The sequence below is a fragment of the Lemur catta genome, chromosome 19 (genome assembly GCF_020740605.2).
Source record: "Lemur catta isolate mLemCat1 chromosome 19, mLemCat1.pri, whole genome shotgun sequence".
NCBI lineage: Eukaryota > Metazoa > Chordata > Mammalia > Primates > Lemuridae > Lemur > Lemur catta.
Window position 1 is genome coordinate 30,083,979 of NC_059146.1, and position 27,479 is coordinate 30,111,457.

General features: G+C 52.6%; 2 protein-coding genes across 3 annotated transcripts; one reads left to right on the plus strand and one right to left on the minus strand.

Moving 5' to 3' along the window:
• Positions 1-49: 49 nt before the first annotated feature.
• NFKBIB (NFKB inhibitor beta) lies at positions 50-7,577 on the minus strand. The gene is made up of 6 exons (XM_045532065.1): positions 7,313-7,577; positions 2,718-2,823; positions 2,300-2,636; positions 1,325-1,413; positions 970-1,236; positions 50-204 (listed from the first exon to the last, which is right to left on the minus strand). Exons 1-6 carry the CDS (start codon positions 7,465-7,467, stop codon positions 103-105), a joined length of 1,056 nt encoding a protein of 351 aa, XP_045388021.1. The 5' UTR covers positions 7,468-7,577; the 3' UTR covers positions 50-102.
• A 209-nt stretch (positions 7,578-7,786) lies between these two features.
• Positions 7,787-27,225, plus strand: SIRT2 (sirtuin 2). Of its 2 annotated transcripts, XM_045532063.1 has the most exons (16): positions 7,787-7,937; positions 8,759-8,805; positions 11,941-11,989; positions 12,416-12,529; positions 15,345-15,386; positions 15,543-15,649; positions 15,762-15,818; positions 16,326-16,394; positions 22,668-22,797; positions 24,721-24,780; positions 25,074-25,129; positions 25,232-25,308; positions 25,393-25,444; positions 26,119-26,189; positions 26,301-26,367; positions 26,491-27,225. In XM_045532063.1, the coding sequence occupies exons 1-16, from the start codon at positions 7,802-7,804 to the stop codon at positions 26,647-26,649; spliced, it is 1,293 nt and encodes a 430-aa protein (XP_045388019.1). In that variant the 5' UTR covers positions 7,787-7,801; the 3' UTR covers positions 26,650-27,225. The 2 variants fall into 2 exon arrangements, with proteins under 2 accessions (XP_045388019.1, XP_045388020.1); XM_045532064.1 differs by lacking the exon at positions 8,759-8,805 and having other exon boundaries at positions 7,873-7,937.
• The last annotated feature ends 254 nt before the right edge of the window (positions 27,226-27,479 follow it).

A 27,479-nucleotide genomic window follows, 5' to 3' on the forward strand; every position in this document is an offset into this window, starting at 1 on the left:
CTGGAAGAGACTGGAGGACCTGGGACACAAGCATCAGTCTGATCTCCGGTTGTCGGACCTGGGATTTTATTAAAGTGGAAACTATATTAAAAATTAAACAAATCAGACAGGGCCAGGGTCGTCAGGAAGAGGCTTCGAGGCTGAGGTGGGAGGCAACCGGGTTTGGCTCCGGCCACTGTGGACCACAATGTCGTCGTATTCATCCTGGGGGCAGAGGGGGCCAGGAAGAGGGGCTCAGGTGGCTGCTCAGGGGGCTGTCACCTTGCCCCCTGCCCAAGTCCTTACACAGCATCCTAAGAACTGGGCCTTGCCTTGAAACCTGAGTTCCCCTGCTCCTGGTTCAACTCCCCGGCTCCCAGTTCTCAGACACCATTGTCAAGGTCATTTCTCCCATGGCCAAGTTCTCCCACCACTTCCGCTGGCGTTCTAGCCCAGATGCCACTCCAGTGTTTCAGCAACGTGAGGGCTCTCTCTCCTCCACCCCTTCCCTCTGCCTTTACCCAAACTCCTCAACCCCCACCATTCAACACCACGCTTCACCCAAGGTACTCTGTTGCCTGGGTTCTCCAACTACACCTCTCCTCACTGCTGGCGACAGTCTTCCATCACTGCTGCCCAAGGTCGTCCTCCCACCGCCTGAGTTCTCCAACTCTTGCTCTCTAAAATCACTCCCAGCGCTGCCACTCATCACTGCCTGTGTTCACCAGTCACTATGACCAAGGGCTTTTCTCCACCCCTGCCTGAGTCCCACCTCTGCCATTGCCTTAATTTACTGGCTGCCACTGCCCAAGTTCCTGCCACCCCTGTCCAGGTCTCTCCTGACTGTTGCCCCATGTCACTCGTGCTGCTGCCTGAGTTCTCTAACTGCGGCAGCCCCAGGTCGGTCTCGATGCACTGCCTAATTATCTTCCCACCTGCCGGTTTACCCTGCCCCCCAGCCGGGCTGCCCCATTTTCCCTCCTGACTCACGCCCTCATCCCCGCTGTCACTGTCACTGTCACTACTGCTGCTGCTGGGGCCACGCTTGTCCTCTTCATCCTCGGGCTCAGGGGCTCCATGTGCGCGGAGGAGGCGGGCGAGGATGGGGTTGGGCCGGAGCGTGGCACTGCCCAGGGGGGTGCGGCCACCGTACATGCGGGCAGCGGGGTCCGCCCCTGCCCTCAGGAGAAGCTCCAGCACATCGGCCGCTTGGGCCTCCACTGCCAAGTGCAGGGGGCTCCGGCCGCACGTGGGCTCCTGTGGGGTGCACAGAGAGGTCAGAAGGTCTGAGGAGGGGACAAGCCACTCCCTCTCCCCGCCACCTTGCCCCTAGGGCAGGGCTCACCGGTTTGTTGAGGTCAGCTCCAGCTTCTCGGAGCAGCCCGACCATCTCTGCATCTTTGTGGATGACGGCCACATGGAGTGGGGTGTGCCCTGGGAATACAATCGCGTCAGACAATAGGGTTAGGAGCCCGGGCCCCCAGAGCCACGATCCTGGGGGAGGTAGCCTGAGGGTGATCAGGTTTGGGGTCTGGCTCCTTAATTCCTGGGTACATCAAAGAGGCACCTGGCTCCCAAATGCCTAAGCCTCAGGTGGTTTGAGTTTGCCAGCAGGTACCAATGCCTGGGTTGGGGGATGTCTAGGGCTCACTGGTGAAGTGCCTGGGTTCTCTGGGTGGAAGGCTTGGATCTTGGGGCCAGGAGACCTGAATCTCTGGTCTTATTTCAAAAAGGACCTGTGACCCAGGAGCTTGGGGCTGGGCCCTAGACACTGTGTCCTCGGTGACCCCAGTCCTTTGTGGAGGGGCCAGGTCCAAGGTAGTTGGGCTTATAAGTCGGGGAGCTGAGACTGAGATGCCAAGGCTGTGGGTAGATGGGTCCTTTTTCCCATGAGGCCTGGCTAAGAAGGGCTGTCCCTGAGCCCTGCTGCCACCACTGGGAACCTGCAATGCCAGAGATTCACAGAGGGGCTGGGCTTTGAATTCCCTAGTCCTGGGTGGGGTAGGGATCGTGGTGGAATACACCTTGCAGGTGGGGAGGCTGGGCTCAGCAACTGGATCCTGGCAGCTCTGGGTCTGTGGGTAACAGCTCTGGGTCCCAAGTGGTCTGGGACCTTCAGGTGGGGGTCTTGGGTCCCACATAGTCGATTCTCAGTAATCTGGGGCCCGAGTGGAAGTCCTTGGTCCCGATGCCTGGGTCCCTGAAGCCTAGGTATGATTTCTCAAGGGCCTGGGTCTTGAGTCTGGGAAGCTGAGCCCAGAGCCAGGTGCTCTCACTTTGCCTGGGAGCCCGAGTCCCTCCCAATAACCGAGGACCTCACCATCATAGTTTTCCGCCTCCAGCTGCAGCTTCCAGTCCTCCTCACTCTCCTCTTCCACTTCCTTCTCCAAGTCGGATTCAGGGTACAAGACAACAGGGGTGTGGTCGGCATCGGGAGTATGTTCGGGGTCCTGAGCGAGGTAAGTGTCAAGGGCTTCCCTGGGGCGCCGTGGGCGGGGCTGGAGCAGTGCACGTGCACACGCATGTGCTCCAACACGGCAGGCCAGGTGCAGCGCTGTGTGACCCCCACGCTCTGCCACGCACAACCTAGAGCCTGCTGCATACAACTTCTCCACTGCGGATGCCTCCCCCAGGATGGCTGCCAGGTGCAGGGCTGTCTGCAGGAGCAGAGGTCGAGGTTAGGCAACGCATTGAGAAACCTCGGAACCCAAGCCCCACACTGTCCCCTAGTGGCTCACCTGGCCTAGGTCATTCTGCAGGTCCAGGTACTCAGTTCCGGCTGAGAAGCCCAAAAGGAAATCCAGGAAAGGCTCATGCTGATGAATCACAGCCAAGTGCAGTGCCCTGGGGACAAAGGCAGGGGTTAGAGGGCAGAGATCAAGTCCTTGTGCATTTCTTCATTCAACAAACATGAAGCACCTACTGTGTGCTAGGTATTAGACCATACTTCTGGAACCAGCTGTCAGCTATCTGGGAGAATCAGAGGTCAGAATTACTTCAGGAAATTTGTGTAATCAATGTTTATTAAGTGAGATTTTCTGCCAGTTGCGGGTGGCTCATGCCTGTAATCCTAGCACTCTGGGAGGCAGAGGCGGGAGGATCGCTCGAGCTCAGGAGTTCGAGATCAGCCTGAGCAAGAGCGATACCAAGACCCCATCTCTATTAAAAATAGAAAAATTAGTCTCTACTAAAGAAAGAAACAGAAAAATTAGCTGGGTGTCATGGAGCACACCTATAGTCCCAGCTACTCAGGAGGCTGAGGCAGGAGGATCACTTGAGCCCAGGAGTTCGACCAGCCTGGGCAACAAAGAAAGACCTCCCCCATCTAAAAAAAAATTAATAAATAAATAATAAAGTATGGAAAAACAAAGACTGTCAATTTGGAATTCTTTATCCAGCAAAAACATCTTTCAAAAAATGAAGACAAAATAAAGATGTTTTCAGATACACAAGAGCTGGAGGAATTCATCAACAACAGACTCATGCTACAAGAAATGTTAAAGAAAATCTCCAAGGCCGGGCGCAGTGGTTCACGCCTGTAATCCTAGCATTCTGAGAGGCTGAGGCGGGCAGATTGTTCAAGCTCAGGAGTTCGAGACCAGCCTGAGCAAGAGCGAGACCCCGTCTCTAATAAAAATAGAAAGAAATTATATGGACAGCTAAAAATATATATATATAAAATTAGCCGGACATGGTGGCACATGCCTGTAGTCCCAGCTACTCCGGGAGGCTGAGGCAGAAGGATCGCTTGAGCCCAGGAGTTTGAGGTTGCTGTGAGCTAGGCTGACGCCACGGCACTCTAGCCCGGGCAACAGAGTGAGACTCTGTCTCAAAAAAAAAAAGAAACTCTCCAAGCAAAAGGAAAATGATATCAAGAGGAAATACGAACCTACACAAAGAAAGAAAGAAAGAACACTGAAAATAGTAACTATATGGGTAAACATGTTTTTCTTATTATGTAAATATCTTAGATAGATTTTGACAAATATTGACTGTTTAAACAAAAATAGTAACATGTATGGTGGAGTTTATAACATACATGAAAGGTGGTCTTACTAATAACCTATCTAACAGAGGAAAATAAAATATCAAACAGAAAGTAAGACAAACTCACAACACAACTGCCCTTTGTTTAAGTAAAACACGTGGGGTCTAACTTGTTATCTCCGAGTTCTTTCTCATCCTTAAAAAAGTTCCTGAGTGGACAGCAGGAGCGGGAGCTTCCCCTGCTTCCCCAAGAAGGGACAGACAGCACCAGATGCCTCCCGCTACCAAGAAGAAGAAACTGATTTCTGCTATCAATCTGCTACGTGAGAAACAGAAAAAGCCAACGCAGCAGCTTCATAGCCGCGTTTGTTATCAGTCCCCTGAAGCAGAGAGAAAAAAAAAATTCCTAACCTTTAAAAACACCAAGCAACTTTCCCCAACGCCCAACATTTCTCTCCTCCCTGTGTGTGTCGTGGACACTCTGTCTCTCTCTGTCTGTTTCATTCTTTCTTTCTTTCTCAGGAAAATAAATAAACTTTTACTTTTGTATATCTTGATCACGGTCTGGAGAATTCTTTCTCTCCCTGTGCACGGAATTCACATCCTAACAATGTGTATAAGTGAAATGTACAAGGACAATAGCATAAAGGCTAGTAGAGGATGAATGGAAATATACTATTCCAAAGTTCTTTCACTCTGCATGAAGTGGCATAATATCACTTGAAGGTAGAACATGACAACTTAAAAGTCGTTCACTATAAATCCTAAAGCAGGCGTCAGTCAGCAAACTTTTTCTGTAAAGAACCAAATAATTATTTTAGCCTTTGTGGTCTTATGTTTCTCTTTTACCTACTCAACTCTGTTGCTATAGTACAAAAGCAGCCACTGACAATATGTAAATGAACAAGCATGGCTGTATTACAATAGAACTTTATGGAGCCTGAAATTTGAATTTCGTATCATTTCACTTGCCATGTAATATTATTACTCTTTTGACTTTAGAAACCATTAGAAATTGAAAGACCATTCTTAGCTCATAACAATACAAAAGCAGGTACCTGGCTGGATTTTGCCTGGAGGTCATAGTTTGCTAATCCCTGCCTTAAAGCAACCACTAAAATAACATAGTTACAGCGAATATGCCAAATATGCCAACAAAAGAAATAAAATGGAATAACAAAACTACACTTCCCAGCCGGGTGCAGTGGTTCATGCCTGTAATTCTAGCACTCTGAGAGGCCAAGGAGGGAGGATCGTTTGAGCTCAGGAGTTCCAGACCAGCCTGAGCAAGAGCGAGACCCTGTCTCTACTAAAAATAGAAAGAAATTAACCGGACAACTAAAAATATATAGAAAAAATTAGCCGGGCATGGCGGTGCATGCCTTTAGTCCTAGCTACTCAGGAGGCTGAGGCAGAGGATTGCCTGAGACCAGGAGTTTGAGGTTGCTGTGAGCTAGGCTGACGCCACAGCACTCTAGCCCGGGCAACAAAGTGAGACTCTGTCTCAAAAAAAAAAAAAAAGAAGAAGCCAATTAATCAAGAATAACAGTAAGTAACAATCATAAACATGTGCAGAGCTCAAAATTATACAAAGTAAAATCTAACAGAACTACAAGGAGAAACAGACAAATCCACAATTATAGTCGAAGATTTCAATACCTCTCCCTCCATAATTGAAAGACCACATAGACACAAAATCATCAGCAAGGACGTAGTGGAAGAGTGAACTTGAACAACACTATAAACCAACACAACCTCTAAGGACATTCAACAACAGCAAAATATATATTCCTTTTAAGTGCACACACAATATTCTGGGCAACAAAACAAGTCTCAATAAATTTAAAAGAATTCAAGTCACTCAAAGTGTGTTCTCTAGGTACAATGAAATTAAACTAGAAATTAATAACAGAAAGATACCTGGAAATTCTTCTAAACATCTGGAAACTTAATAACATACTTCTAAATAATCCACCAGACAAAGAAGAAATCAAAAGAGAAATTAGAAAGTATACTGAATTAAATGAAAATGAAAACACAGCATATCAGAATTTGTGTAATATTACTAAGCGGTACTCAGGAGGAAATTTACCACACTCAACACCTATATTAGAAAAGAAAGAAGAAAGTTCTCAAATCAACAACCTCAGATTCCACCTTAATAAATTACAAAAAGAACAAATTAAACACAAAGGAAGCACAAGAAAGGAAATAATAAAAGAGCAGAGGCCAATGAAATAGAAAGCAAAAAAAAAATTAATAGAACCAAAATTAATTAATGAAATTTCATGAAACTAAAGCTGCTTCTTTGAGATCAATGTTTATTGAGGGCCTCCTGTGGGTCAGGCACTGTATGAGTCACTGGGGACACAGCAGTAAACACAACAGACAAAAACCCCGGTACAGTCCCTCACTTGGGGCCTTTACAACTGCGGTTCCTTCTGCCTGGAATGCCCTAACACTCAGTTTTTCTACTTGCCTCATTTTCCTGCTTTTCCTGCCTTATTTTTCTCCAAAGCACTTACTACCTTCTGACTGTCTTTCCTTTTCTTTTTCTTTCTTCTATTTTTTGTCTTTGTTTCTTTTTTTGTGTGTATCTTTCTTTGTTTCTTCCTGTCTTTTCTTTCTTTTTTTTTTTTCCTAGTGTCTTTTTCTGAGAAGACTGTCTTTTCTTCCTTTCTTCTTCCTTCCTGTCTTTCTGTTGGTCTCTGCATGTAGCCCCACTAAAATGTATCCTCCACTAGGGCATAAGTTTTTGTCTGTTTTCTTCACTGCCTATCACCAGCTCCTAAAATAGGGCCTGGAACTTGACAGTGTGAGAGAAATATTTGTCTAATAGATGAATCCCTGTTCTCATGGAGTTTACATTCTCTCTTTGAATTTAAGATTCAAAGATCATCGCTCAGAGGACAGGATCTTATAGTCAAAGACAAAGTATTAATTTTGGATATCAACATCTAAGGTTCATAATTCAGGAGCTACGGATCAAAGATCATATTTGGAGGTTAGAGGTCAGAAGGAACCCCAGCAAGAGTTCTAATAACAGTCCCAGGACTGGGGTCAAGAAGGTCAAATCAGATTTTGGGACCAGTGGGTAGAATGTGGATACCAGGAACTAATAACCATAGTTCAAGAAAGAAAGGTCAGAAATCAGTGGGTTGGAATCAAAGCTGGATAAGAGACTGGCATAGTTAAAAATTAGGATTTGAGGGTTAAAGGTAAGGAAGTTCAGCATCGGAAGTCAGACTTAGAAGTAAAAGGTTAGGAAACCTCAGGGATCAAAGACTAACGAGAAATCCAGACGCTGGATCCTAGGGCTCCGTTTGGCAGCCTAAGGTTCACTCACGTGTCCCCATCCTCAGTGACGTAGCCAAAGACAAGGGGCGCCCAAGACAGTCCTGGTCCTCCGGGGGCCGCTGCGTCCGGACCCAGAGAACCCAGGCCGCTGTCGCACCATTCATCCGCGTCCGCAGCTTTCCCCAAGCACGCGACCCCAGCCATGGCCCCAGCCGCCTCTGGGCCCCCCCAGAGGCCACCCGCCTGTAGGTGGGCTCTGCCGGGAGCTCGGGTGCTTCCGCCTTGTGGGAAATTCCCCAACACGCCCCCTAATTCGTCCAGTCAAAGTGGACTAAATCGCTCACGCCCCGCCCCCGTGCCGCACGATGACCAATCAGAGTACTTGGATGGACTACCGCCCTCTAGCCGTTCCCACATTTTTCCGGGCGCCCTTTACCAACATGGCGGCGACGCCAGGCCCTCTGGGACTCGTAGTTCGGCCCTCGCGTGTCTTCCTTACCTGAGGGGGGCGGGCTTCGGTTGCCGTAGGAGAGCCGCTATGCGGCCGCGAAGGCTGCTGGGAGTTGTCGTTCTCTGGCCTATCCCTGCCCTCCTGTTTCCGGTGCCGTCACGGGGCAGAGCGGTCGGTGACAGCCCCGAGGGCCCCCGCCCCGCGTCCATGGCCGAGCCGGACCGTGAGTCGGGGGCCCCGGAGGGAGGCTCGGGCCGCGCCGGGGCCTGGCTGAGGGCTTCAGGCCCCGGGGCCCGATGGCGGGCACGGTGGGGCGGGAAATAGGAACTGCTTGAGGGAATGGGATTCGGAGGGCTGTTGGCTAAGCCGTCCATATTGCTAGGTTGGTGGGTTTCTGGATGGCAAGGTGTTAAGGGTCCGTTTACTATGCCCGTTTGCCAAGTTACCAGTGTTTCCCGCACCTTGGTTGCTAAGGACCCTCGTTGCTAAGAACATAGGTTGCCGCGGTCCGGGTTGCTTAAGGGTACCTGGTTGTTACGGGCAACTGTAGCATGCTAGAGGACCCCTGATGTCCCCTCCTATCTCTTGCCCCTAGTACCTGTGCCTCTCTTAAACCTACCGCTTCCACTGCACCTCCTCCCAAACCCGCCTCCGGGCAGAGGTATCTCTTCTCTCTTCCTTTCCAAACTTCCCTGTGCCTAGTAACCCTAACCCTCCCTGCGCAGGCACTTACACTCTACTACGCCCATCCCAACTCCCCCTAAGTCTTCCTTCATGCCCTGTGTTCCCTACTTTCTCCTCCCTCTCCTCCTAAAGCTTCCCTCCCCAGCCTCTCTGCCCCTCACTAACCACCCCTCCTGGCAGCGCTCTCCCCTCTAATAAGATCTGCTTTTCCGCATCCCCTTCCTCCCTCTACCATTTGTATCACCACCCCGACCCCAGTGTAACTAGGTGGGTGGGTCTTCTTGCCCCCCCACTGCCACTTTGAACCCCTTCATTCCCCCTTAACTATTCTCCCCACTGTAACCACGTCTGCTCCCCCAGCCTCTGACTCTGTGGAGAACCAGGCAGGGAAGGTGCAGGAGGCTCAGGTGAGATGGGGGAAAGGGTGGAGGGAAGGAGAGAGACGGACTTGTTCCCACATCCCGCACTGGGGGGAGGTGGCAGAGGGGAGACAGTTACCCCAGGGCCTCGGACATTGCTCCCCATCCCTCGCCCCACCTGGTGCAGTCTCCTGGGGAACAGTGGATTCTGGGGACTGTCAGAGGAGAGTGTGCAGCCTTAACCCCAGGCCTGCTCTCCCAAACTTTCTTCTTTCCTTGCCACGTCCTGCTCCTACCCCCCCCCACCTCCCGCATCTCTTTGGAACAAAATTTGTGCTGGGCCTGGAAGGGACAGGTATTGGATTTGGTCTCTGAACTCACAGATCTTACAGGCAAGTGATGAGAAAATTACCCTACAGAGTGATTATGAAAGTAGCTTAGGGGAGCTTAACTCTGTTAAAACTATGTAGGAGCCAAGGGTTAACTTTGTGGGTCACAGAAAATTCTAGGCAGGCCCTTCCCTGGAGGAAGCTACAGGCTGGTCTAGCAGTCACACTGAGACAGAGACACATAATAAGTGAAGAGTGACTTAGAATTTCCTTAGACAAGGTGAGAAATGGTGTTCCATGCAGAGGGTATGGTTTGTGCGAAGAAATAGGGGCATGAAAGAGTGTGATGTGTTGTGTGGCTGGCCAGCTGGGGGTGGTCAGCTAACTGCAGGCAAGGTTAGCATTTATTGACTACTCACTCCTGCCGGGCACTCAGCTTGGTGCTTTATGTATATCATCTCATTTAATCTTCCCAGCCTCCCTAGGGGGGGTAAGGCCTACATAGCCATTTTACAGATGAAGAATTGAGGCAGAGTTGTTGAGTAACTTGTCCTCTGTCCCTCAGCTAGAAGAGCAGCGAAGGGTTTGAAACCCACAGCACTGGGCACACTGGCTTCCAGACGCTACAGGGAGAGGTAGACAGGCCCCCTGCCAGCACTTCCAGCTCCCCCTTAGGCCAAGTCGCCCCTACATGCTGGGCAGGTCCCTTGAGTCCCTCCAGAGAGCTTCACTGTCTGCAGCCTGAAAGAATGCCAGCCCGCCCACACCCATGAGATCGCTTTTCAGATGGAGGGCAGTGGAGAAGCAGGGGTTAAAATACCGCATAATGCCATTGATTCTGACTTGGTGGGAATTTAAAAAAAATAACTAAGTGCAGCAGGGCGATGCTGAGGGTATAAGAGCCTCCTGTTAGCCTGTGACGTGTCACTCGCCTGGCTCCCAAAGCACAACTACTGTCAGACAAAAAAGTTTAACGTTAAAAAGGGATCCTCAGTCCCAAAGAGGGAGATGCAAGGGTGTAAATTGCAGCATTGTTCCTAATAGGGCAAAACTGGAAACAGTCCAAATGGCTGTCAGTACACGGGTTAAATGGACCATGGTTCCCCCATACAATGCAATACTATGTAGCTGCTTAAAAGGATGAGGTGAGTCTATGGTATATTGTTCTGTGCGAAACTCAAGGTGCAGCGTCATACTATAGGGTATGACCTCTTTCTGCAAAAATAATGAGTTTTTATACGCAGACGGAAAATCTAGAGTAATTACCATTGGACTGTTGATAGTCGCTATCTCAGTGGGGGTGGCACGGGGAATTACAAGGCAAGTGCCCCAAGTTATACATTGTCTCACGGTTACAGTTTTTGCAAAGCTCATACAATCTTAAGAAGCAATACAAAATGTTTAATATGTTTGGAAGGGAGGTTTTTATTCAAGAAAGCTTGGACGCAGGGCAGGGAGGTTGTGTGTTTTTGAGCAGGAGAGTGGGTTGATCGGACTGTGTTTTTGTGAGAGCCACTGCGGGGCCCAGCCCAGGCCTGCACGGAGCAGGCGTTGGTTCAGTGGAAGAAGATTATGGGGCTCCTGCCAGCAGCTGGACCCTGCTCATTCCGTGGTGCTGGCCATTCCGTGGTGAACACACAAAGTCCTGGCCCTCGTGGAGCTGACGTCCCAGAGGACTCCGTAGATGTCTGTGGTTGAATGATGACACGGGAGAAGCCAAAGAGAAGGGCCTCTAAAGTAGAGGAGTGGGCTGTCCCTGACAGGCCATCGCGTGCAGAGTAGCAGGGGGCATCAGAGGTGGAGACTAAGGCCGAAGCCTAGGTGGCAGGACCCCCTGGGGAGAGGACTGGGTGAGCCAGGTGGAGCCCTGGGGAAGGGAGAAGGGGTCTGCAGAGGGCCCTAAGGAGGCTGAGTGGACATGCTGTGGGGCTGAAGGGCTGTGGCAGGAGGGACAAGGAGAGAGGCGGGGACACGAGACATCTGGAAGACTAGGGGGGCAGTGAGACCAGACTGAGATGGGGCCAGGGAGGGGAAGCAGATTTGGGGAGAGATGCTGAGGACAGTTTAGCACACATTTGCAGTGAGGGCGGGTTGTCACCTTTGGGGCAAGGTGTCCTGGAGGCCGCAGAAGCCTCGGATCTGGGGACAGAAAGGTGTCATCCTTAGCAACTAGGCTAAGGCCACTGGCATGGATGAGGCAGGTGGCCCAGAAGAGTGGAGAGAGAAAGCAGAGAGGCCCAGAGACTTGTGATCTGGGAGCCGGACCAAGGGGAGGAGCGGAGAGAGGAGACGGAGGGATCCGGGAGGTGGGCAGGGTCCTGGGGCTTGGAGCAGGGGCAGATAGGCCGTGCAGGGTGAGCGCCCAGCACCACTGCCATCATTCACAGGAGTGACTTCACATTATTCGTGGGCCTCCGCAGGCCCACCCTCCAGCGGATGGGGGTGAAGGGAGGGCGTGTGATGAGAGCAAGAGCCGGGCTCACTGGGCACTTCCCCACTGCCGGGCACCAGTCCCAGCTCCTCACACACAGTAACTGGTAACCCGGTAACTCAGCTCATCCTCAGGACAGCCTGTGAGCTGCATGTCTGAGATGAGGAGCACTGAGACTCAGAACAGTGAAGTTGCTCACACAAGGTCGTGCTCCTCGGGAGTAGCAGGGCCAGGTTTCCAACCCAGGCAGCTTGTCCCAGAGCCCTGATGCTGGCCCCAGCACTGTCCCTCCACTGCCCCTCACTTCCTCAGCTCACCTCTGGCCCAGAGCCTTTTCCCCTAGCCTGGTGTCACACCCCCTACCCCTTCCCCCCTGCCTAACCCCACTTCTCGGGCCTGGCCACCCCACCCCACCCCTTCCAGGACTCAGATTCAGACACTGAGGGAGGAGCAGCTGGTGGAGAAGCAGAGAGTGAGTATCTTCCTCGGGGGCCCAGGAGCGGGGTTCTGGGAGGCGGATTTAGGGAAGGGGCTGGGTGATACCCCCTCAACTCCACCAGTGGCATTCAAAGTATGTACCAAGGCTGGGTGTGGTGGCTCACGCCTGTAATCCCAGCACTTTGGGAGGAAGGTGGGAGGATCACTTGAGGCCAGGAGTTCAAGATCAGCCTGGACAACAGAGCAAGATCCTGTCTCAAAAATAAACAAATAGATAAAATATGTAGCGACAGGTTCATTGCCAAGGCCAGGGCAGGCTCCTAGAGGCCCCTGGCCAGGCCAGGCATTGTGCCCGTCATTGTGAGGAGGCTGGGGGACCCCAGGGCTGGGGAGGGTGTACTGAAGATATCCCTGCACCCCGGCTGAATGTCCACTCACCACGGTCTCTCTTTTTGGTCAGTGGATTTCCTGCGGAATTTCTTCTCCCAGACGCTTAGCCTGGGCACCCAGAAGGAGCGTCTGCTGGACGAGCTGACCTTGGAAGGGGTGGCCCGATACATGCAGAGCGAGCGCTGTAAGTCCCCACTCCTACGCCCCTGCTCAAAGTGGCTTAAGCCAGAAAAGGAGTGTGTTACCTCTGCAACCAGAATCCAGCTTTGAGCGTGGCTGGATCCAGGTTCTTCCGCGTTGTCAAAAATCTTAACTCTCTCTGGGGCTGTTTTTCTCAGTTGGAGTGAAGGTAACTCATGGCCGCTGCACATGCAGGTTCCAACAGCCTCGCAGCTGCCACTGAAAGAGAGCTCCTTTTTCCCGGTTCTTCTAAATTATTTAATAGACAATTTATTATATATAACCAATTTAATTGTAAATTTATATTATTTAATTTTTAATGTGACTGTAGCACTCAACTTGGTAGATTCCTAAGAATACAACAGTCATGGCCGGGCGCGGTGGCTCATGCCTGTAATCCCAGCACTCTGGGAGGCCGAAGCGGGTGGATTGTTTGAGCTCAGGAGTTCGAGACCAGCCTGAGCAAGAGCAAGACCCCGTCTCTACTAAAAAAATAGAAAGAAATTATATGGACATCTAAAAATATATATAGAAAAAAATTAGCCAGGCATGGTGGCGCATGCCTGTAGTCCCAGCTACTTGGGAGGCTGAGGCAGGAGGATCGTTTGAGCCCAGGAGTTGGAGGTTGCTGTGAGCTAGGCTGATGCCACGGCACTCTAGCCCAGGCAACAGAGTGAGACTCTGTCTCAAAAAAAAAAAAAAAAAAAGAATACAACAGTCAGCACGGGTGAGCAGGCATGAGCTGGCTCTGGCACACCACGGGCAGGGTGACTAACCCAGATCATTGCCCAACTGTCCCTCGGGACTCTGCGCACCGCTGGGAACAGAACTGGCTCCAGTCGGCCCAGGTTGAGTCATGCCCACCCCTAGACCACGCGCCGTGTCTCTGATTGGCCAGACCTGGGTCACATCTACATTTCTGAGTGAATCGCTGTGCTCTGACTGACCAGGCCTGTGTTGTCGAATGAGGATGATGGTCGTGGTCTCTAAGTCACAGGGCCACTGGGGACTCAGTAAGTTGATACAGACATGGATGCGTAGAGCGCAGCTTGGGGCCCAGCAAGAGCTGTATGGTAGTCGCTGTGGTGGTTGTCGCAGGGAGCTTGTTTCAATTGTGGCATGTAGGTGTCTGGTTACTGGGTCACCATGAAGTTTATATTTCTTGCCACAAGTTGAGGTCACCAAAGTCTGAGAAACCAGGCCCTCAGCAGTCCTCGACTAGAACAATCGACCCTTTGAGGGTCCTGAACAGCCTTTTGTTGAGGACGTCTTCTCTAGTTTCCCATCCTCTGGGAGGGCTGTCTCTGTCCCCAGCCAGCCGGGCCACTGCCCTGAGCCTCCTCCCCTGGGGCAGGCCGGGCGGCTGTCTGCAGCATCCTCTGGCCTGGGGGCCCAGGGAGAACACGGGCAGCGGCTGCAGGCATTTGTTCATTCTGCCCTCTTGCACCTGGGCTCTGGGGTAATGGCTCCTGAGGGTGCCCGTGAGGGGCTAATAATAAATAATAACAATTAATTGGCCCTCAGCATTTGCCAGGCACCAGGTTGTCCTCTTATTTGATCTTCACGTTCTTCCTGTGAGGTCATTACGGGAGTGATCTAGACAGAGGAGGAAACTGAGGCATGAAAGATTGTGACCTGGTGCAGAGTCAAACAGCTGCCAAGTGGCAGAGTCAGGATTTGGCCCCAGGTCCCCCGAATCCAAAGCACACTCTCCCCCTGGCTTGGTCCCCACTGGATCCAACCAGCCCTGCCTGCTGGCCTCCCGGAGACAAACCTGAGGGCTTTGCTCACCCTCGATGCCTTCCCTTGGACAGGCACCCTAGGGGCGCCCGATTCATAGGGTGTCACACCTGTGTCTGTCCGTCAGCTAACAGGCAGATGCCAGGCTACTACGTGGCGGGGCTGGCCGCCAGCTGGCAACGGAGGCGGCAGAAGGGCTGTTTCTGCTCAGCCCAGTGTGCTTGGAAAAGGATTCAACCTTCTACGGCATCTTTTATGAAAACTGGTAAACATGGGGGAGCAAGGTGCCTATGGGTACGCAAAAAATCAGGGGTCTAAGGAAGTTTAGTACAATTGACTCAAAGAACAATAGCAAACACACGTTTAGTGTTTGGTGCTAGCCCCGGATCTGAGCTTTACGTGAATAAATTCACTCTCTCAGCAGCCCTGTGGGGTCAGGACTGTAACTATGCCCATTTTACAGAGGAGGAGGCTGAGGCCCAGAGTAGTGGTATGAGCCGCAGAGCCAGGGTTTGGCTTAAGCTCTGTATTCTCCGCTGTGAGTGGCCAAGAGTGGCAAACCTTTGATCTTTGGTCTTCGGTCTTCACCTGAAAATCACCAGGCTTCAGGTGGCTGCTGTGTGTCTGATTACAGAGGGAAGTCATGTAACAAGAATGTGTAGACTGTGCTAGGGAGAGGTGGCCATCCCAGGTTGTGTCCAGAAGGTGGGTGCTGCCTGAGATTGTTATTAATAGAAAGACCTGAAACTCCTGCCAGGGAGTGCACCTTCCTGCCCTCCCTCCCCCAGCCCTCTCACTGAGGTCTATTGCGGGGTTTTGTCTTGGTCTAGTTGGGAGGAGAAACTTCTCCTCAAGTGGCCTTTTCTCTAGTCTTTCTAAGCCGTTGTAATTTCAGTGATTTTATTTTCCCCTGGCTGGCTCTTCCATGAGTTGACTATATGACCTCTTGTTGGTCTCCCCATCTGTAAAATGGGGATGTTAACACTGACCCGCCCAACACTGTTGGGAGGACCATAGGTGGTGTTATTTTAGGAGCTGAGCAAATCATGTAAAATGATGCATAAATTCCTCCCCTCCAGGTCGCAGAGTCATCTGTCTGGTGGGAGCTGGAATCTCCACATGTAAGTACCCCCTACCCCCAGCAACTGCCCATAGGAACGAGGGGCCCTTCCCAGCAGCCCGGGGGAAGAGCTTTCTGGGCCCTGGCCTGGGAGAGTCGGAGTGGCATAGATGGGGCAGCATCCCTGATTGACTGATCCCTGGGCCTCCTCCCCCAGCCGCGGGCATCCCCGACTTCCGCTCTCCGTCCACGGGCCTCTACGCCAACCTGGAGAAGTACCACCTCCCCTACCCGGAGGCCATCTTCGAGATTGGCTATTTCAAGGTACGTGCTGTCCCAGGAAGGAGCACTGTGATGAGGGGAGGAGACTAGGGTCGCTGGGCTCCACCCCTCATCTCACCCGGGGCATCTGGCCCTCTGGCTCTCTCTCCAACAGAAACATCCGGAACCCTTTTTTGCCCTTGCCAAGGAATTCTATCCCGGGCAGTTCAAGGTGAGATAATTGTTTGCAGAGGGGGAAGAGGAAGGCTGGGGGACAGCAGGCATGGGAAGGCCCCCCCAGGGCCCTTTAGACATTAAGAACTTGGGAGCCGGGCCCTGACTGCCGAGGCTCAACTCCTGGTCCCTCATTGCCTCATCTTGTGACCTTGACCCTCAGTTTTGCCGTCTGTCAAATGAAGCTGATAGGTACTATCTGAGACGGGTTGCTGGGAGGCTTCAACACGTTAATAACGCACGTGAGAGCCCAAACCCTAGAGCCAGGCTGCCTGGGTGTGAGCCCCACGCTGCAGCTTCCCAGCCATGGCCTTTCATGACAGTCCACCTCCCCATGCCTCGGTTTCCTCATCTGTGAAATGGGGATAATGATGGTCTCTCAAGAGGTCATTGTGATGATTCCTTGAGGTAAAACAGGCACAGTGTCTAGAACGTTCCCGGCACATGGCACTTGCGTGCAAATGTTCTCCACTGTTATCAACGTTGTTATGCTTCCTCCCTCCAGCCGACTGTCTGTCACTACTTCATGCGCCTGCTGAAGGAGAAAGGGCAGCTCCTGCGCTGCTACACGCAGGTAGGCTGGCCGCGGGCAGCCTGCGGGGAGATGGCAGGGTGGGCGGGAGGGCACGGTGCTGTCAGCGGAGGGACGGAGCTGCATGCCCAAGAGCTCGGGTGGTGACTCAGGTAGACGCATGCAGGTCAGGGCTTGGCCCGCTGCTTCCCTGCTGGGGAACTTGCGGTGAGTCACTTCCTCTCAGCCTCAGTTTCCCCTTCTAGGAAACAAGGGCCAGAACAGCTCTGCCCTCCCAGGTCTGCGGTGAGGTGGCAATGAACTCCTCTCAGGGCCATCCCATGTGTGCTGTGAAAGGACCCGTATCTGAGGGGACACCATTTAGGCCACAGACAGCCCAGATTTCATATTTCTTATGAGCGTTTTTCCAGCAGATAACACCAAAGTGACTTGATCTAACAAAATCAGCACACTGTGACAATTTTCCAACAGGTGGATATTGTGTCTTAAGGAAGGGGTGCCCTTTTATAATCGGCACAATTATAATAAACACGACACTGCATGTGCCATGGGGCCACGGCTCAGAGATGTCAGGTGCTTAGCCAAGGGCCCCCCCTAGGGTACTCATGCAGGGACTGGCTTCTGGACTAGTCGGCGTGACTTTTAGGTTCTCACACCACTAACGGTGAAAAACGTTTGTGCCTCTCCCTGTTTGCGAACATGTATTGAAATCACACGATGCACTGCAGCAGTATTCATGTGTGCTACAGATAATACCTCAGACCCAAAGTTATAAAACAGAGACGTAACTCTTGAAGATAAATAGGTGTTCTAGTATTTTCTTCCTGCACCGGGCAGTTTGGCACTTGCAGCTTTGGAAGCTGCCACCAGGGGGAGGACAAATTCTTTTTAGATCCCAATTTCTCAAGCCTAGGCAGGTGTTCCTAGCTGGGGCTGGGGGTGGAGGCGGGGGAGGAGACAGCCTCCTCCTTCTAAGAGGGGCCCAGGCGCAGAATAAACCTGACCCTTCTGCCCAGAGTCAGTTTTATTCACAGGACATGGCTAGACGTGATACAAACAGCTCGCTTAAAGCCCAGCGCTTTCTGTGCCTGGGTTCATGAAACGCGCCCCCAAGGCCCTCCTGGCATCCTTGTCTGTCAGCTTTTGTCACGAGGAATGTCTACTGAGTTGATACTTGACTTCAAGGAGAGAGACAGTGAGCAAGATGGAGAAATCACATACCTAGCGTGTCAGATGGTGACAGTCTGGAGCACAGTTGCGGAAGGGGCCATGAGAAGCGCAGTGGGGGTGGGGGTGCTGTTGTTAATAAGGTGCTCAGGGGAGGCCTCACTGAGAAGGGGACATTTAAGCAAAGACCTGTAAGAGGAGAGGGAAGGAGCCTTGAGGTTGTTTGGCACAGGAGTGCGTTACAAAGGGCATAGCCAGTGCAAAGGTCCTGAGGTGGGACTGTATTTGTTGAAAGAAGCCGAGAAGTTGGATGTGCATGAGCAATGAGGACAGTGGGAGGAGAGAGAGGAGGAGATGAGGTCCAGGAGGTGACGAGGGTAGATCATGTAGGGCCTTGTGGACCACAGGGAGGAATCTGACCTTGACCCTGAGTGAGGAAGAGCCCTGGGAGGGTTATGAGCAGGGAGAACCATGAGCTGACTCAAGCGTTCACAAACTTCTCTGGCTGTGTGTGGGGACAGACTGGGGGGCGGTGGGGAGGGGGATACCGAGACCAGCCAGGAGGCTGCTGCTATGGTGCAAACAGGAGCGGGTGGAGGCCAGGCCAGGGTGGGGGCCGCCGAGGGGGGAGAAGGGGGCAGGTTGTGAATTGATTTGGAAGGCGGAGCAGCAGGACTTGCTGATGGATTGTCTGTAGCCATGACAGAAAGAGTGGAGTCAAGGACAATGTGGCAGCTTTCAGCCCAAGCACCTGCTGCTTCGTACTGAGCTGGCGGGAAGTGCAGGTGCCGGGGCAGGTGAGGAGTTTGGTGAGAGGCATGTGCGTATCGAGCTGCCCGACAGACAGACACCCACCCGGAGGGGAGGACGTCTGGACTTGAGCAGAAAGGTCCCAGCTGCAGAAGCAGCATGTGGGTGATGTTTCAGCTCCCCAGACAGAATGAGAAACTGAGGCCAGGGCGAAGTACGCTGCCAGGGTACTCAGTGTGCTCGATGCCCAGCTCTGTAGGAAGGACAAAACCCCACGTCAACAGCGTGCCATTTCCCACGCAAGCCCACATCGGAACATTCTGGGTGCATGTAAAATATGCAGGCGTCTCCCCCCATGTGCAATGTTTAATTATGGATTTAACTACACACACATACTGAAAATGGCTTATTACATAAAACATATAAAGGGAGGAAAAAGCTTTACTCTCACGTTTCATGAAACCATTTTATTCAAACGTGTCACCTTCTTATTCAACCTCAACCATTTCTTGAGTCACTGACCCAGTTTTCTGGGACACATTGTCTTCATGTCTTTCTGAATTGTGATGATATAGCACTTTTGAAGCTGTGTATGATGCTATTTTTATCTCAGGGCACAAGTATCCATTCAAACATTTGGACAGTTGTCTTGTTCATTTAAGTTGCTGTGATCTCTACAGCAAAATGGCCTTTAGTTCTTCCAAATTATATTCGTGGTATTTGCACTGTACAGGAGGTTCCATGCCTGGCTTTATTCACTTAACTTTTTTTTTTTTTTTTTTGAGACAGAGTCTCACTCTGTTGCCCGGGCTAGAGTGAGTGCCGTGGCGTCAGCCTAGCTCACAGCAACCTCAAACTCCTGGGCTCAAGCAATCCTTCTGCCTCAGCCTCCCGAATAGCTGGGACTGCAGGCATGTGCCACCATGCCCGGCTAATTTTTTCTATTTTTAGTACAGATGGGGTCTCGCTCTTGCTCAGGCTGGTCTTGAACTCCTGACCTCGAGCGATCCTCCCAGAGTGCTAGGATTACAGATGTGAGCCACCGCGCCCGGCCCACTTAACCTCTTGTCTGGAAAACCCTTCAATCTCCACACCCACGTTGCAGCTTTCTTCTGTGAGCACTTCGCCTTCGTTTGCAGATTTAAAAGCGATTGTCGCAGCTGGGGAGAGCGCCTCAGCCCCCACCACCACGTCACTCTCCTCAGCCTACACATAGTCCAGTCGGGGAAAAAAGGAAAGCATTGTTTGAGGGGAATATGCTTATTTTTAAAACACATAAGGAGGGCCGGGTGTGGTGGTATAGGTCTATAGTCCCAGCTACTTGGGAGGCTGAGGCAGGAGGATCGCTTGAGCCCAGGAGTTTGAGGTTGCTGTGAGCTATTTTGAGGTGACTGCACTCTAGCCTGGGCGATAGAGCAAGACCTTGTCTCAAAAAAAAAAATAAAAAATGTAAGAATATCGCGCCACTCGGGAGGCAGTAAGTGGCAGTTTGTTAGCTGTGCCTGCCAATGGCTGCAGCAGGGTGGGGACAAGGGCATAGCGCCAGCCCCGGCTCAGGGCCTGAGCGTGTGCCTTGATGTGGGGCCCCCACGTCACCTAGAGGAAGTGACACCTTCCTCCATTTGCACAGACGCCCTGTGTGGGCCCAGAGCCACCCTGCCATTCATGGTGTTTGGATCAGTGACACAATGTTTTGAGACAAAAGATGAGCCAAGGTGTAAAAATCAGATGTCACTTGAAAGTCCAGACTTCAAGTCTCTCCTGAAACTCTGGAAGCGCTGGCCGAGCCCCAGGAGGCTTTCCCAGGGACAGCTGTTGGCTGGAGTCGAGTGGCTGCTGCCCACCCTGGGAACTGCCCGCCAATTGCCCGGGCCCCACCAGCCTGCTTCCCGCAGGACGCCAGGCTGTGTCAGTTGCTGTGTGTCATCATGCGTCCCTTGTAGCTTTTCCTGTCGTGGAGGACTACTTCCTGGCGTCATGATCCCCAGCTGCTCTCCCTAGAGGCCACTGCTGTGACCTGTTCTTGTGTCTCCTTTGGAGCTATTCATACCCAGCCATACAAATACACAAGCTCATATATTCTTTTTTTACATTCTATACATAATGCCTTGGTTCTTCTTCATCTTTCACTTTTCTTTTCTTTGTTGTTGTGGTTTTGTTTTTTTTTTTTTTTTTTTTTGGTAAGACAGGGTCTCTCTTTGTAGCCCAAGCTGGAGTACAGTGGCACAGTTATAGACAGGTCACTCCAGCCCCAAACTCTTGGACTTCCCAAACGATCCTCCTGCCTCAGCCTCCCAAGTAGCTGGGACTAAAGACACATGCCACCACACCTGGCTAATTTAATTATTTTTTTTAGAGCTGGGAGTCTCACTATGTTGCCCAGGCTGGTCTTGAACTCCTGTCCTTAAGCGATCCTCTTGCCCTGGCCTCCCAAAGTGCTGGGTTTACAGGCGTGAGCCACCATGCCTGGCGTGTTCTTCTGCACCTTTTTTTTTTTTTTTAACTCACTACCCCTTAAATCTATACCTTTTTGGGTGAGACGCCTTTTAGCATCTTGGAGAGATTATTTCATAGCAATATATCCAGATCTACCTTATTCTTGTTTGCTTGTGGTTTCTCTATGAACAGTGTTGCCCCAGAATAACACAGTTAGGTGGTTAGTTTGTGTGCATGTTGCTTACTTACGCGTCGGGGAGTCAGTTAATAGACTGAGTCAGGTACCAAAGGCAAAGCCAGGATTTAGAGCGGGGAGGGGAGAAGTTACAGAGACACTAGGAAGAGTGACAGTGGCTCTTGGGGGCATGTTTTGGAGATAAGCAGGTTGCTGGCAGGGAGCAGAGAAGGCAGGCAGGGCAGTCTGCCCTTGAAAGGAAGCCCTTTCCCTTGTTCGTTGAGCCTTTGGGAAACCTTATAAGCTCAGCCGGGGGCCACAGATGACAGGCCACCTCTATGTCCTCTGTCAGCACCTGTTTCAGCAGCATTCCTCATGGGCAAACAAAAGCTGCTCCCGAGGGGCTGGGTGTTTTAAGAAAAATGAGAGAACACAAATGTCCGTGTGGAAAAGAATGTTCTTACCTATTTAATATAGAAAGTATCTCTGTCTTGAAAGAATACAGGCCGGGCGCGGTAGCTCATTCCTGTAATCCTAGCACTCTTGGGAGGCCAAGGCAGGCAGATTGTTTGAGCTCAGGAGTTCAAGACCAGCCTAAGCAAGAGCAAGACCCCATCTCTACTAAAAAAAAAATAGAAAGAAATTATATGGACAGCTAAAAATATATATAGAAAAAATTAGCCGGGCATGGTGGCACATGCCTGTAGTCCCGTCTACTGGGGAGGCTGAGGCAGAAGGATCACTTGAGTCCAGGAGTTTGAGGTTGCTGTGAGCTAGGATGATGCCACAGCACTCACTCTAGCACCGGCAACAGAGTGATACTCTGTCTCAAAAAAAAAAAAAGAAAGAAAGAATACAGGTTAATATGCCATCTGTGAAACAGACCGTAGGAAGATCCCTGACTGCTAAATAGGAAAACAGTGTGGTTAAAACCAAGTGAGCCCTCCTGATTCATTTATTCATGTTACTGTTTGGCCAGGGCTGACACATAACAGTTGTGCAGGTTGGGTGGGAGATACCACATCTGAGGGGCTCCATTTACAGCAGAGACATTATAAATTTATACATTTATTTCAGTACATTTCTGGGCCAGGCGCGGTGGCTCACACCTGTAATCCTAGCACTCTGGGAGGCCGAGGCGGGAGGATTGCTCAAGGTCAGGAGTTTGAGACCAGCCTGAGTAAAAGCGAGACCCCGTCTCTACTAAAAAATAGAAAGAAATGATTTGGACAGCTAAAAATGTATATAGAAAAAAAAAATTGGCCGAGCATGGTGGCGCATGCCTGTAGTCCCAGCTACTTGGGAGGCTGAGGCAGGAGGATCGCTTGAGCCCAGGAGTTTGAGGTTGCTGTGAGCTAGGCTGACGCCACGGCACTCACTCTAGCCCGGGCAACAGAGCGAGACTCTGTCTCAAAAAAAAAAAAAAAAAAAATTCTGGCAGGTAGCAGTAAAGCATCTGCTTCTAACACAACAATGTTTCTGAGAAACGGAAGCAAAGTGGCCCGAATTTGCAGAAAAACACCATATGGGCTGCGGTGGCAATGGGCCTGGCTTCACAGACGTTTGAGTCTGAGCCCCTGCCCTTAAACTGCCGTGACTCTTACCCCTTCAGTGGCACCATCAGATGAACAGGACAGTTTTCAGACACACTCTGCCACCTGCTTCCCCCTCCGTCCTCTCTTGCCCTGTCCCAACTATCCCACTCACTTCTTGTGGCCTCAGCTCCCTGCTCTGCCTTCTGACCACAAGCTGGGTGGCTCACTCACTCCTGACCCTCTTCCCGCCAGAACATAGACACCCTGGAGCGAGTGGCGGGGCTGGAGCCCGAGGACCTGGTGGAGGCCCACGGCACCTTCCACACGTCGCACTGCATCAGCCCCCTCTGCCGGCGCGAGTACTCGCTGAGCTGGATGAAAGGTGAGGCTGGCGGCACCCCGAGGGCGGTCCCCTGCGTGCTGGCTGTTCCTCAGTGCCAGGAGCTGGGTCTGCACGCAGTGGCCACGGTTCTGCCCTGCCCCGCTCTTTGGCTCTTTTTAGTAGGTGCTGGTGGCGCCTGAAGATTTGAGGTGGCAATGGCGATTTATCACTCCCCACACCGCCTCACATCTGGGTTGCCCTGGGCACAAGCTCCAGAGCACGTCCAGCTCTACTCAGAGTCGGGCCCTAAATGGGCGCGTGCGTGGCCTGTTCTGAGAGGTCATGACTCCGTAGCTCTGTGCCCCTTCCCGTCTTGCAAGAAAGGCTCATTGTGGCAAAGGCAACCGCTTTCCAAGAAGATCAGCACCATCCGATAGAACTTTCTGAGACCGGGGAAAAGTCCCCTATCTGCATTGTCCAGTGTGGCAGCCACTTGCTGCTGTGGCTATTGAGCACTTGAGATGTGGTAGCGCAACTGAGGAACTGAATTTTTTCTTTTACTTAATGTTGATTAAATTGTAAAAGTCAGGCAGGGTACGATGGTGCACGCCTGTAGTCCCAGCTGCTCGGGAGGCTGAGGCCAGAGGATCACTTGAGCCCAGGAGTTTGAGGTTGCAGTGAGCTATGATGATGTCAGTGCACTGCAGCCCAGGCAACAGAGCAAGACCCTGTCATGCACACACAAAAAAATTCGAAAAGTCATCCATGGCTTTGACTACCATTTTGGACAGCACAAGCAGAAGCTGTGGAGCAGAGTGGGATAGACACAGGCTGGGTGGGGAGCCAGAAGCTGTCGCTGGGAGTGCAGACCACGGGGCTTGCTGGGGTCAGAGACCCTGTTCATAAGGACAGAGTGTCCAGAAAAAAAAAATCAACCAATCTGTGTGTCTTGACCGCCTGGGAGAGCCTATTTCTGACGTCCATTGTGCTGATTAAGAAGCCACTTATTTCACCCAGGGAAAGCCATGTCTGACATTCTTTATGCAGACTTAACAAAGCCTCTGGTGTCCATGTGAGATAAGGACAGCTGCAGCATTTGTAGCACGGCCTCTGGAGTGTGGCTGTTCTGATAAAATGCCAGCTGACACCCCTGGGCTAAGAATTCCTGAATAGCCCCACTGCACACAGCTGGGGCCAGGGTACAATTCACATTACCCCGTTATGTCTCCTTTACAGCAGTGTCACATGCATCACTCACAAATACCGTGCTGTGGATGCAAAAATATTTTAAAGTAAATTATAGACGTTAAAACAATGCTTTGTAAATGTTTGTTGAATGAATGAATGAATGGTTGAATGAAGTGGTTAGAATTCTGGGGGTTGCAAGTGACAGAAATGCTTTCAATCTTCCTAAATCAATGAGTAATAAATAGAAGGATGGTTGTCACAAGGATGGTACATATTTGGGGATGGGGGGGCAGGGGTCTGTCACAGAACCCAAGGGTGGGAAGCAGCTTGGCCTGAGATTTTGTCCCCACCCCAAGATCATCTGCGTGTTCTTCCCTCTCTCTTTGCCACTGGGGATCACCAGGCGTCTCTGACCCAGGGGGAAGTAGGGCTGCCCTCAAAGACCCACTGGAAAAACTTGACTTTGCGAGTCCAGATTCCCCAGGTGGGGTTTGGGAGACTCAGTTTCCCTGCAGGGCAAGTGTCTGCTCAGTTCATTCCTTTATTCCTTCTTCACTAGCTGTAGACAGTGGTGCTGGGAGCCAGCCTTGGAAGCCTGGGGGTGGAGGGGACAGTTCTCTAAGAAGGGAGGTCTTTTCTGAGCAAGGCGGACACCCCCACAGATTCCCCAGGGGCTGAGGTGTGCATGTTGACAGGGGAAGAAAGGGCGGCGGGGGTGGGGGGGTGGGGGGAGGCTGCAGCCCCCAGCCCAGAGCCTCTTACCGCCTTCTCTCCCTGCCCCTTCCCCACACTCAGAGAAGATCTTCTCGGACGTGATTCCCAAGTGTGAGAAATGTCAGAGCGTGGTGAAGCCTGGTGAGCCTTGGAGCCAGGGACCTGGCAGGGTGGACTTGGGTGGGGACCCCCTTCCTCCCACTGACCCCTTCCCAAAGGCCGCTTCCCCCCGACCTCTGGCCACCTCTGTCTCCCTGACCAGTGCCCCAAATCTGTCCTGGGGAGAGCAGGGTTCTGTCCCCCTGGCTGGTCCCCACTGCTCCCCAACTCCTACCCCAGCCCTCAGGTCAGCCTCTGCTCCTGCCTGTTCTCTCTGTCTCCCCGTGTCACTGTCACCTTCTGGTTCTCTGTCTGTCCATCTGTCTCCGCCTCAGACATCATATTTTTCGGCGAGAACCTCCCAGCGCGTTTCTTCTCCTGCATGCAGTCAGTAAGTGCTGGGGCCGGGCAGGGGGAGCCCAGGACAGGGAGGGGAAGGTGGCTCGGCCTGGGGAGAGGGTCCCGGAGCCCTCAGTGGCCGCTGTCCCCCTAGGACTTCCAGAAGGCGGACCTCCTCATCATCATGGGCACCTCCCTGCAGGTGCAGCCCTTTGCATCCCTCATCGGCAAGTAGGTCGGGGGCCAGGCTGTGGGGGCGGCTGGGGCTGGGGGAGCCAGGAAGGGCCCTGCCCACTCAGCTGGCCGTCCCCCCAGGGCGCCCCTCTCCACCCCGCGCCTGCTCATCAACAAGGAGAAGACCGGCCAGGTGAGCCCCACTCGTACCGGGTCCTGCCTTGTCCTCATGTGGGTCCTCCCTGCCCTCCCACTAGCTTCCTCGGGAACCAGGGGACAGACCTCAGAGAGTCCCCACTGGAGATCCCCGTGCTTTAGACTCCTCAGCTCAGACCCGGGGATTCTAGAATCCAGAAGGGTCAGGGTCCAGGCTGCCCTGACTCTCCAGTCTGGGTCATTCAGGACCCTTTTGAGCGAGTGACAGAATTCCAACTCAAACCTGCTGAGGCCAAAAAAGGAATGTCGTGCTTCCTGGGATGGAGGGGTCAGGGCTTGGCTGGACCCGGGGCCTCCCTGGTGCTGTCAGGGGGTCTGCCGTGAGGGGGTCTGCCGCTCTTTGTCCTGGGGAACCCCTGCGGGGGAGAGTGCCCTGCTGGGGAGGGAAACAGGCACTGAGGCCACACAGGCAAAAACAGGATGGGCCAGACACTGTCCCCAGCATTTACATATGTTAACTCGCTGACACCACAGCCTTTTCAGGGAGTCCCTGATTAGCCCCATTCTACAGATAAGGAAACTGAGGCGCAGAGAAGCCAAAGTCACTTGACCAAAGTCACAAAGCCAGGATACAAACCCAGGTCACCCAGCTCCAGAGTCTGTGCTCTTAGCTCTCTCCCCACCCCCACCCCACCGCTCCCTTCCCCGCAGAGGGACCCTTTCCTGGGAATGATGCTGGGCCTGGGAGGCAGCATGGACTTTGACTCCAAGAAGGCCTACAGGTGAGGCCTGGGCCCGGGGCGAGGCGGCAGGGAGGGAGGGAGGGCACAAAGGCACAGCTGGCGGGGGCCTCAGACAAGCCTGGGCACTCTGACTCTCCTGCCACACTGCAGGGACGTGGCCTGGCTGGGTGACTGTGACCAGGGCTGCCTGGCCCTTGCCGACCTCCTCGGATGGAAGGTGAGGAGGTGGGGGACCCGACCCTATCCCGAGCCCAGTCCCTGGACCCTACTTCTGCCCCCTGGGTCCTCTGACTCCATGATGTATGGTGACCTCTGACTTCTGTGAACTTTGCCCCCACAGAAGGAGCTGGAAGACTTTGTTCGGAAGGAGCATGCCAGAATAGATGCCCAGTCAGGGTCAGGGGCCCCCAACCCCACCACTTCGACTTCCCAGAGGAAGTCCCCACCGCCTGCCAAGGAGGCGGCCAGGACCACCACAGAAGGGGAGAAAACCCAGTGACAGCTGTACCTCCCAGGAAGGACACCCAGCTTCTCGGGGACAGCTGAGCCCAAACCAACCCTGTCCCCCCTAACCTGCAGCTCTAGTCTGGGGCACTCAGAACATCCCCCAATCTCTTAACCACTCCCTCCCAAAACTGGGGTCCCAGCTGCCCCCCACCCAACCTTAGCCAATCTCTAACATCTAGAGCCAAGTCTTGAGCAGCCCGTCTCTAACAGCCCATAGTCTCTAACCACCCCAGGGGTAAAGGAGAAACCGCCCTAATTTCTAACTGTCCCCAGGAGGCCCCAAAATTTCTAACTATCCCAGGACAGGGAGCTGAGAGCCCCCCACTCTCGCTACTGTTCCCAGGGCCTCTGGCCAAATATACCAAATCTAACCTCGCCCGGGGGTGGCGGCCCTCCACCTATAACTCACACCCAGCGGGGAGGGGCGGGTCTGAGCCTCAAGGGCTCCCTAGTCTCTGCCTTCAGCTCCAAGTGGGTGCTGGGCCCCCTCCACCTGGGACCCACTTCCCACATGGGGAGGCCAGAAGACATCACTTATTGGAGACAAATTAAAAAGAAAAACCACTAACTGGCGTCTGTTCCTTTCTGTACGCAGCTGGAGGGAGGGGGCTAGATCTTGGGCCACTGAGTAAACCGGCACAACTCCGGGCCCTTATGAGAAATGGAGGAAAGGGTGGTGAAAGGGGACCCCAGGGGGTGTGTGGGGTCTCATGGCTCTGAGCCCTGGCCCCCCAGCCTGCCAGGGTCCCTCCCTCCAAAGCCCAGTCTCTTAAGGCCTGACCCCCCCGGAAAGAGAGAGGAAGGTTGACTTCAGATACCCCC

What these genes read in the sequence shown, in the direction of transcription:
- SIRT2 (XM_045532063.1), top strand. Translation starts at nt 7,802, where the DNA reads ATGCGGCCGCGAAGGCTGCTGGGAGTTGTCGTTCTCTGGCCTATCCCT. An exon ending in GTCCATGGCCGAGCCGGACC is followed by an intron (nt 7,938 to 8,758) that starts GTGAGTCGGGGG and finishes CTGCTCCCCCAG; the next exon opens with CCTCTGACTCTGTGGAGAAC. An exon ending in GGGAGCTGGAATCTCCACAT is followed by an intron (nt 15,387 to 15,542) that starts GTAAGTACCCCC and finishes CTCCTCCCCCAG; the next exon opens with CCGCGGGCATCCCCGACTTC.
- NFKBIB (XM_045532065.1), bottom strand. Translation starts at nt 7,467, where the DNA reads ATGGCTGGGGTCGCGTGCTTGGGGAAAGCTGCGGACGCGGATGAATGG. An exon ending in GGAGGCGGAAAACTATGATG is followed by an intron (nt 1,414 to 2,299) that starts GTGAGGTCCTCG and finishes TTGTATTCCCAG; the next exon opens with GGCACACCCCACTCCATGTG. An exon ending in GAGCTGACCTCAACAAACCG is followed by an intron (nt 1,237 to 1,324) that starts GTGAGCCCTGCC and finishes TGCACCCCACAG; the next exon opens with GAGCCCACGTGCGGCCGGAG.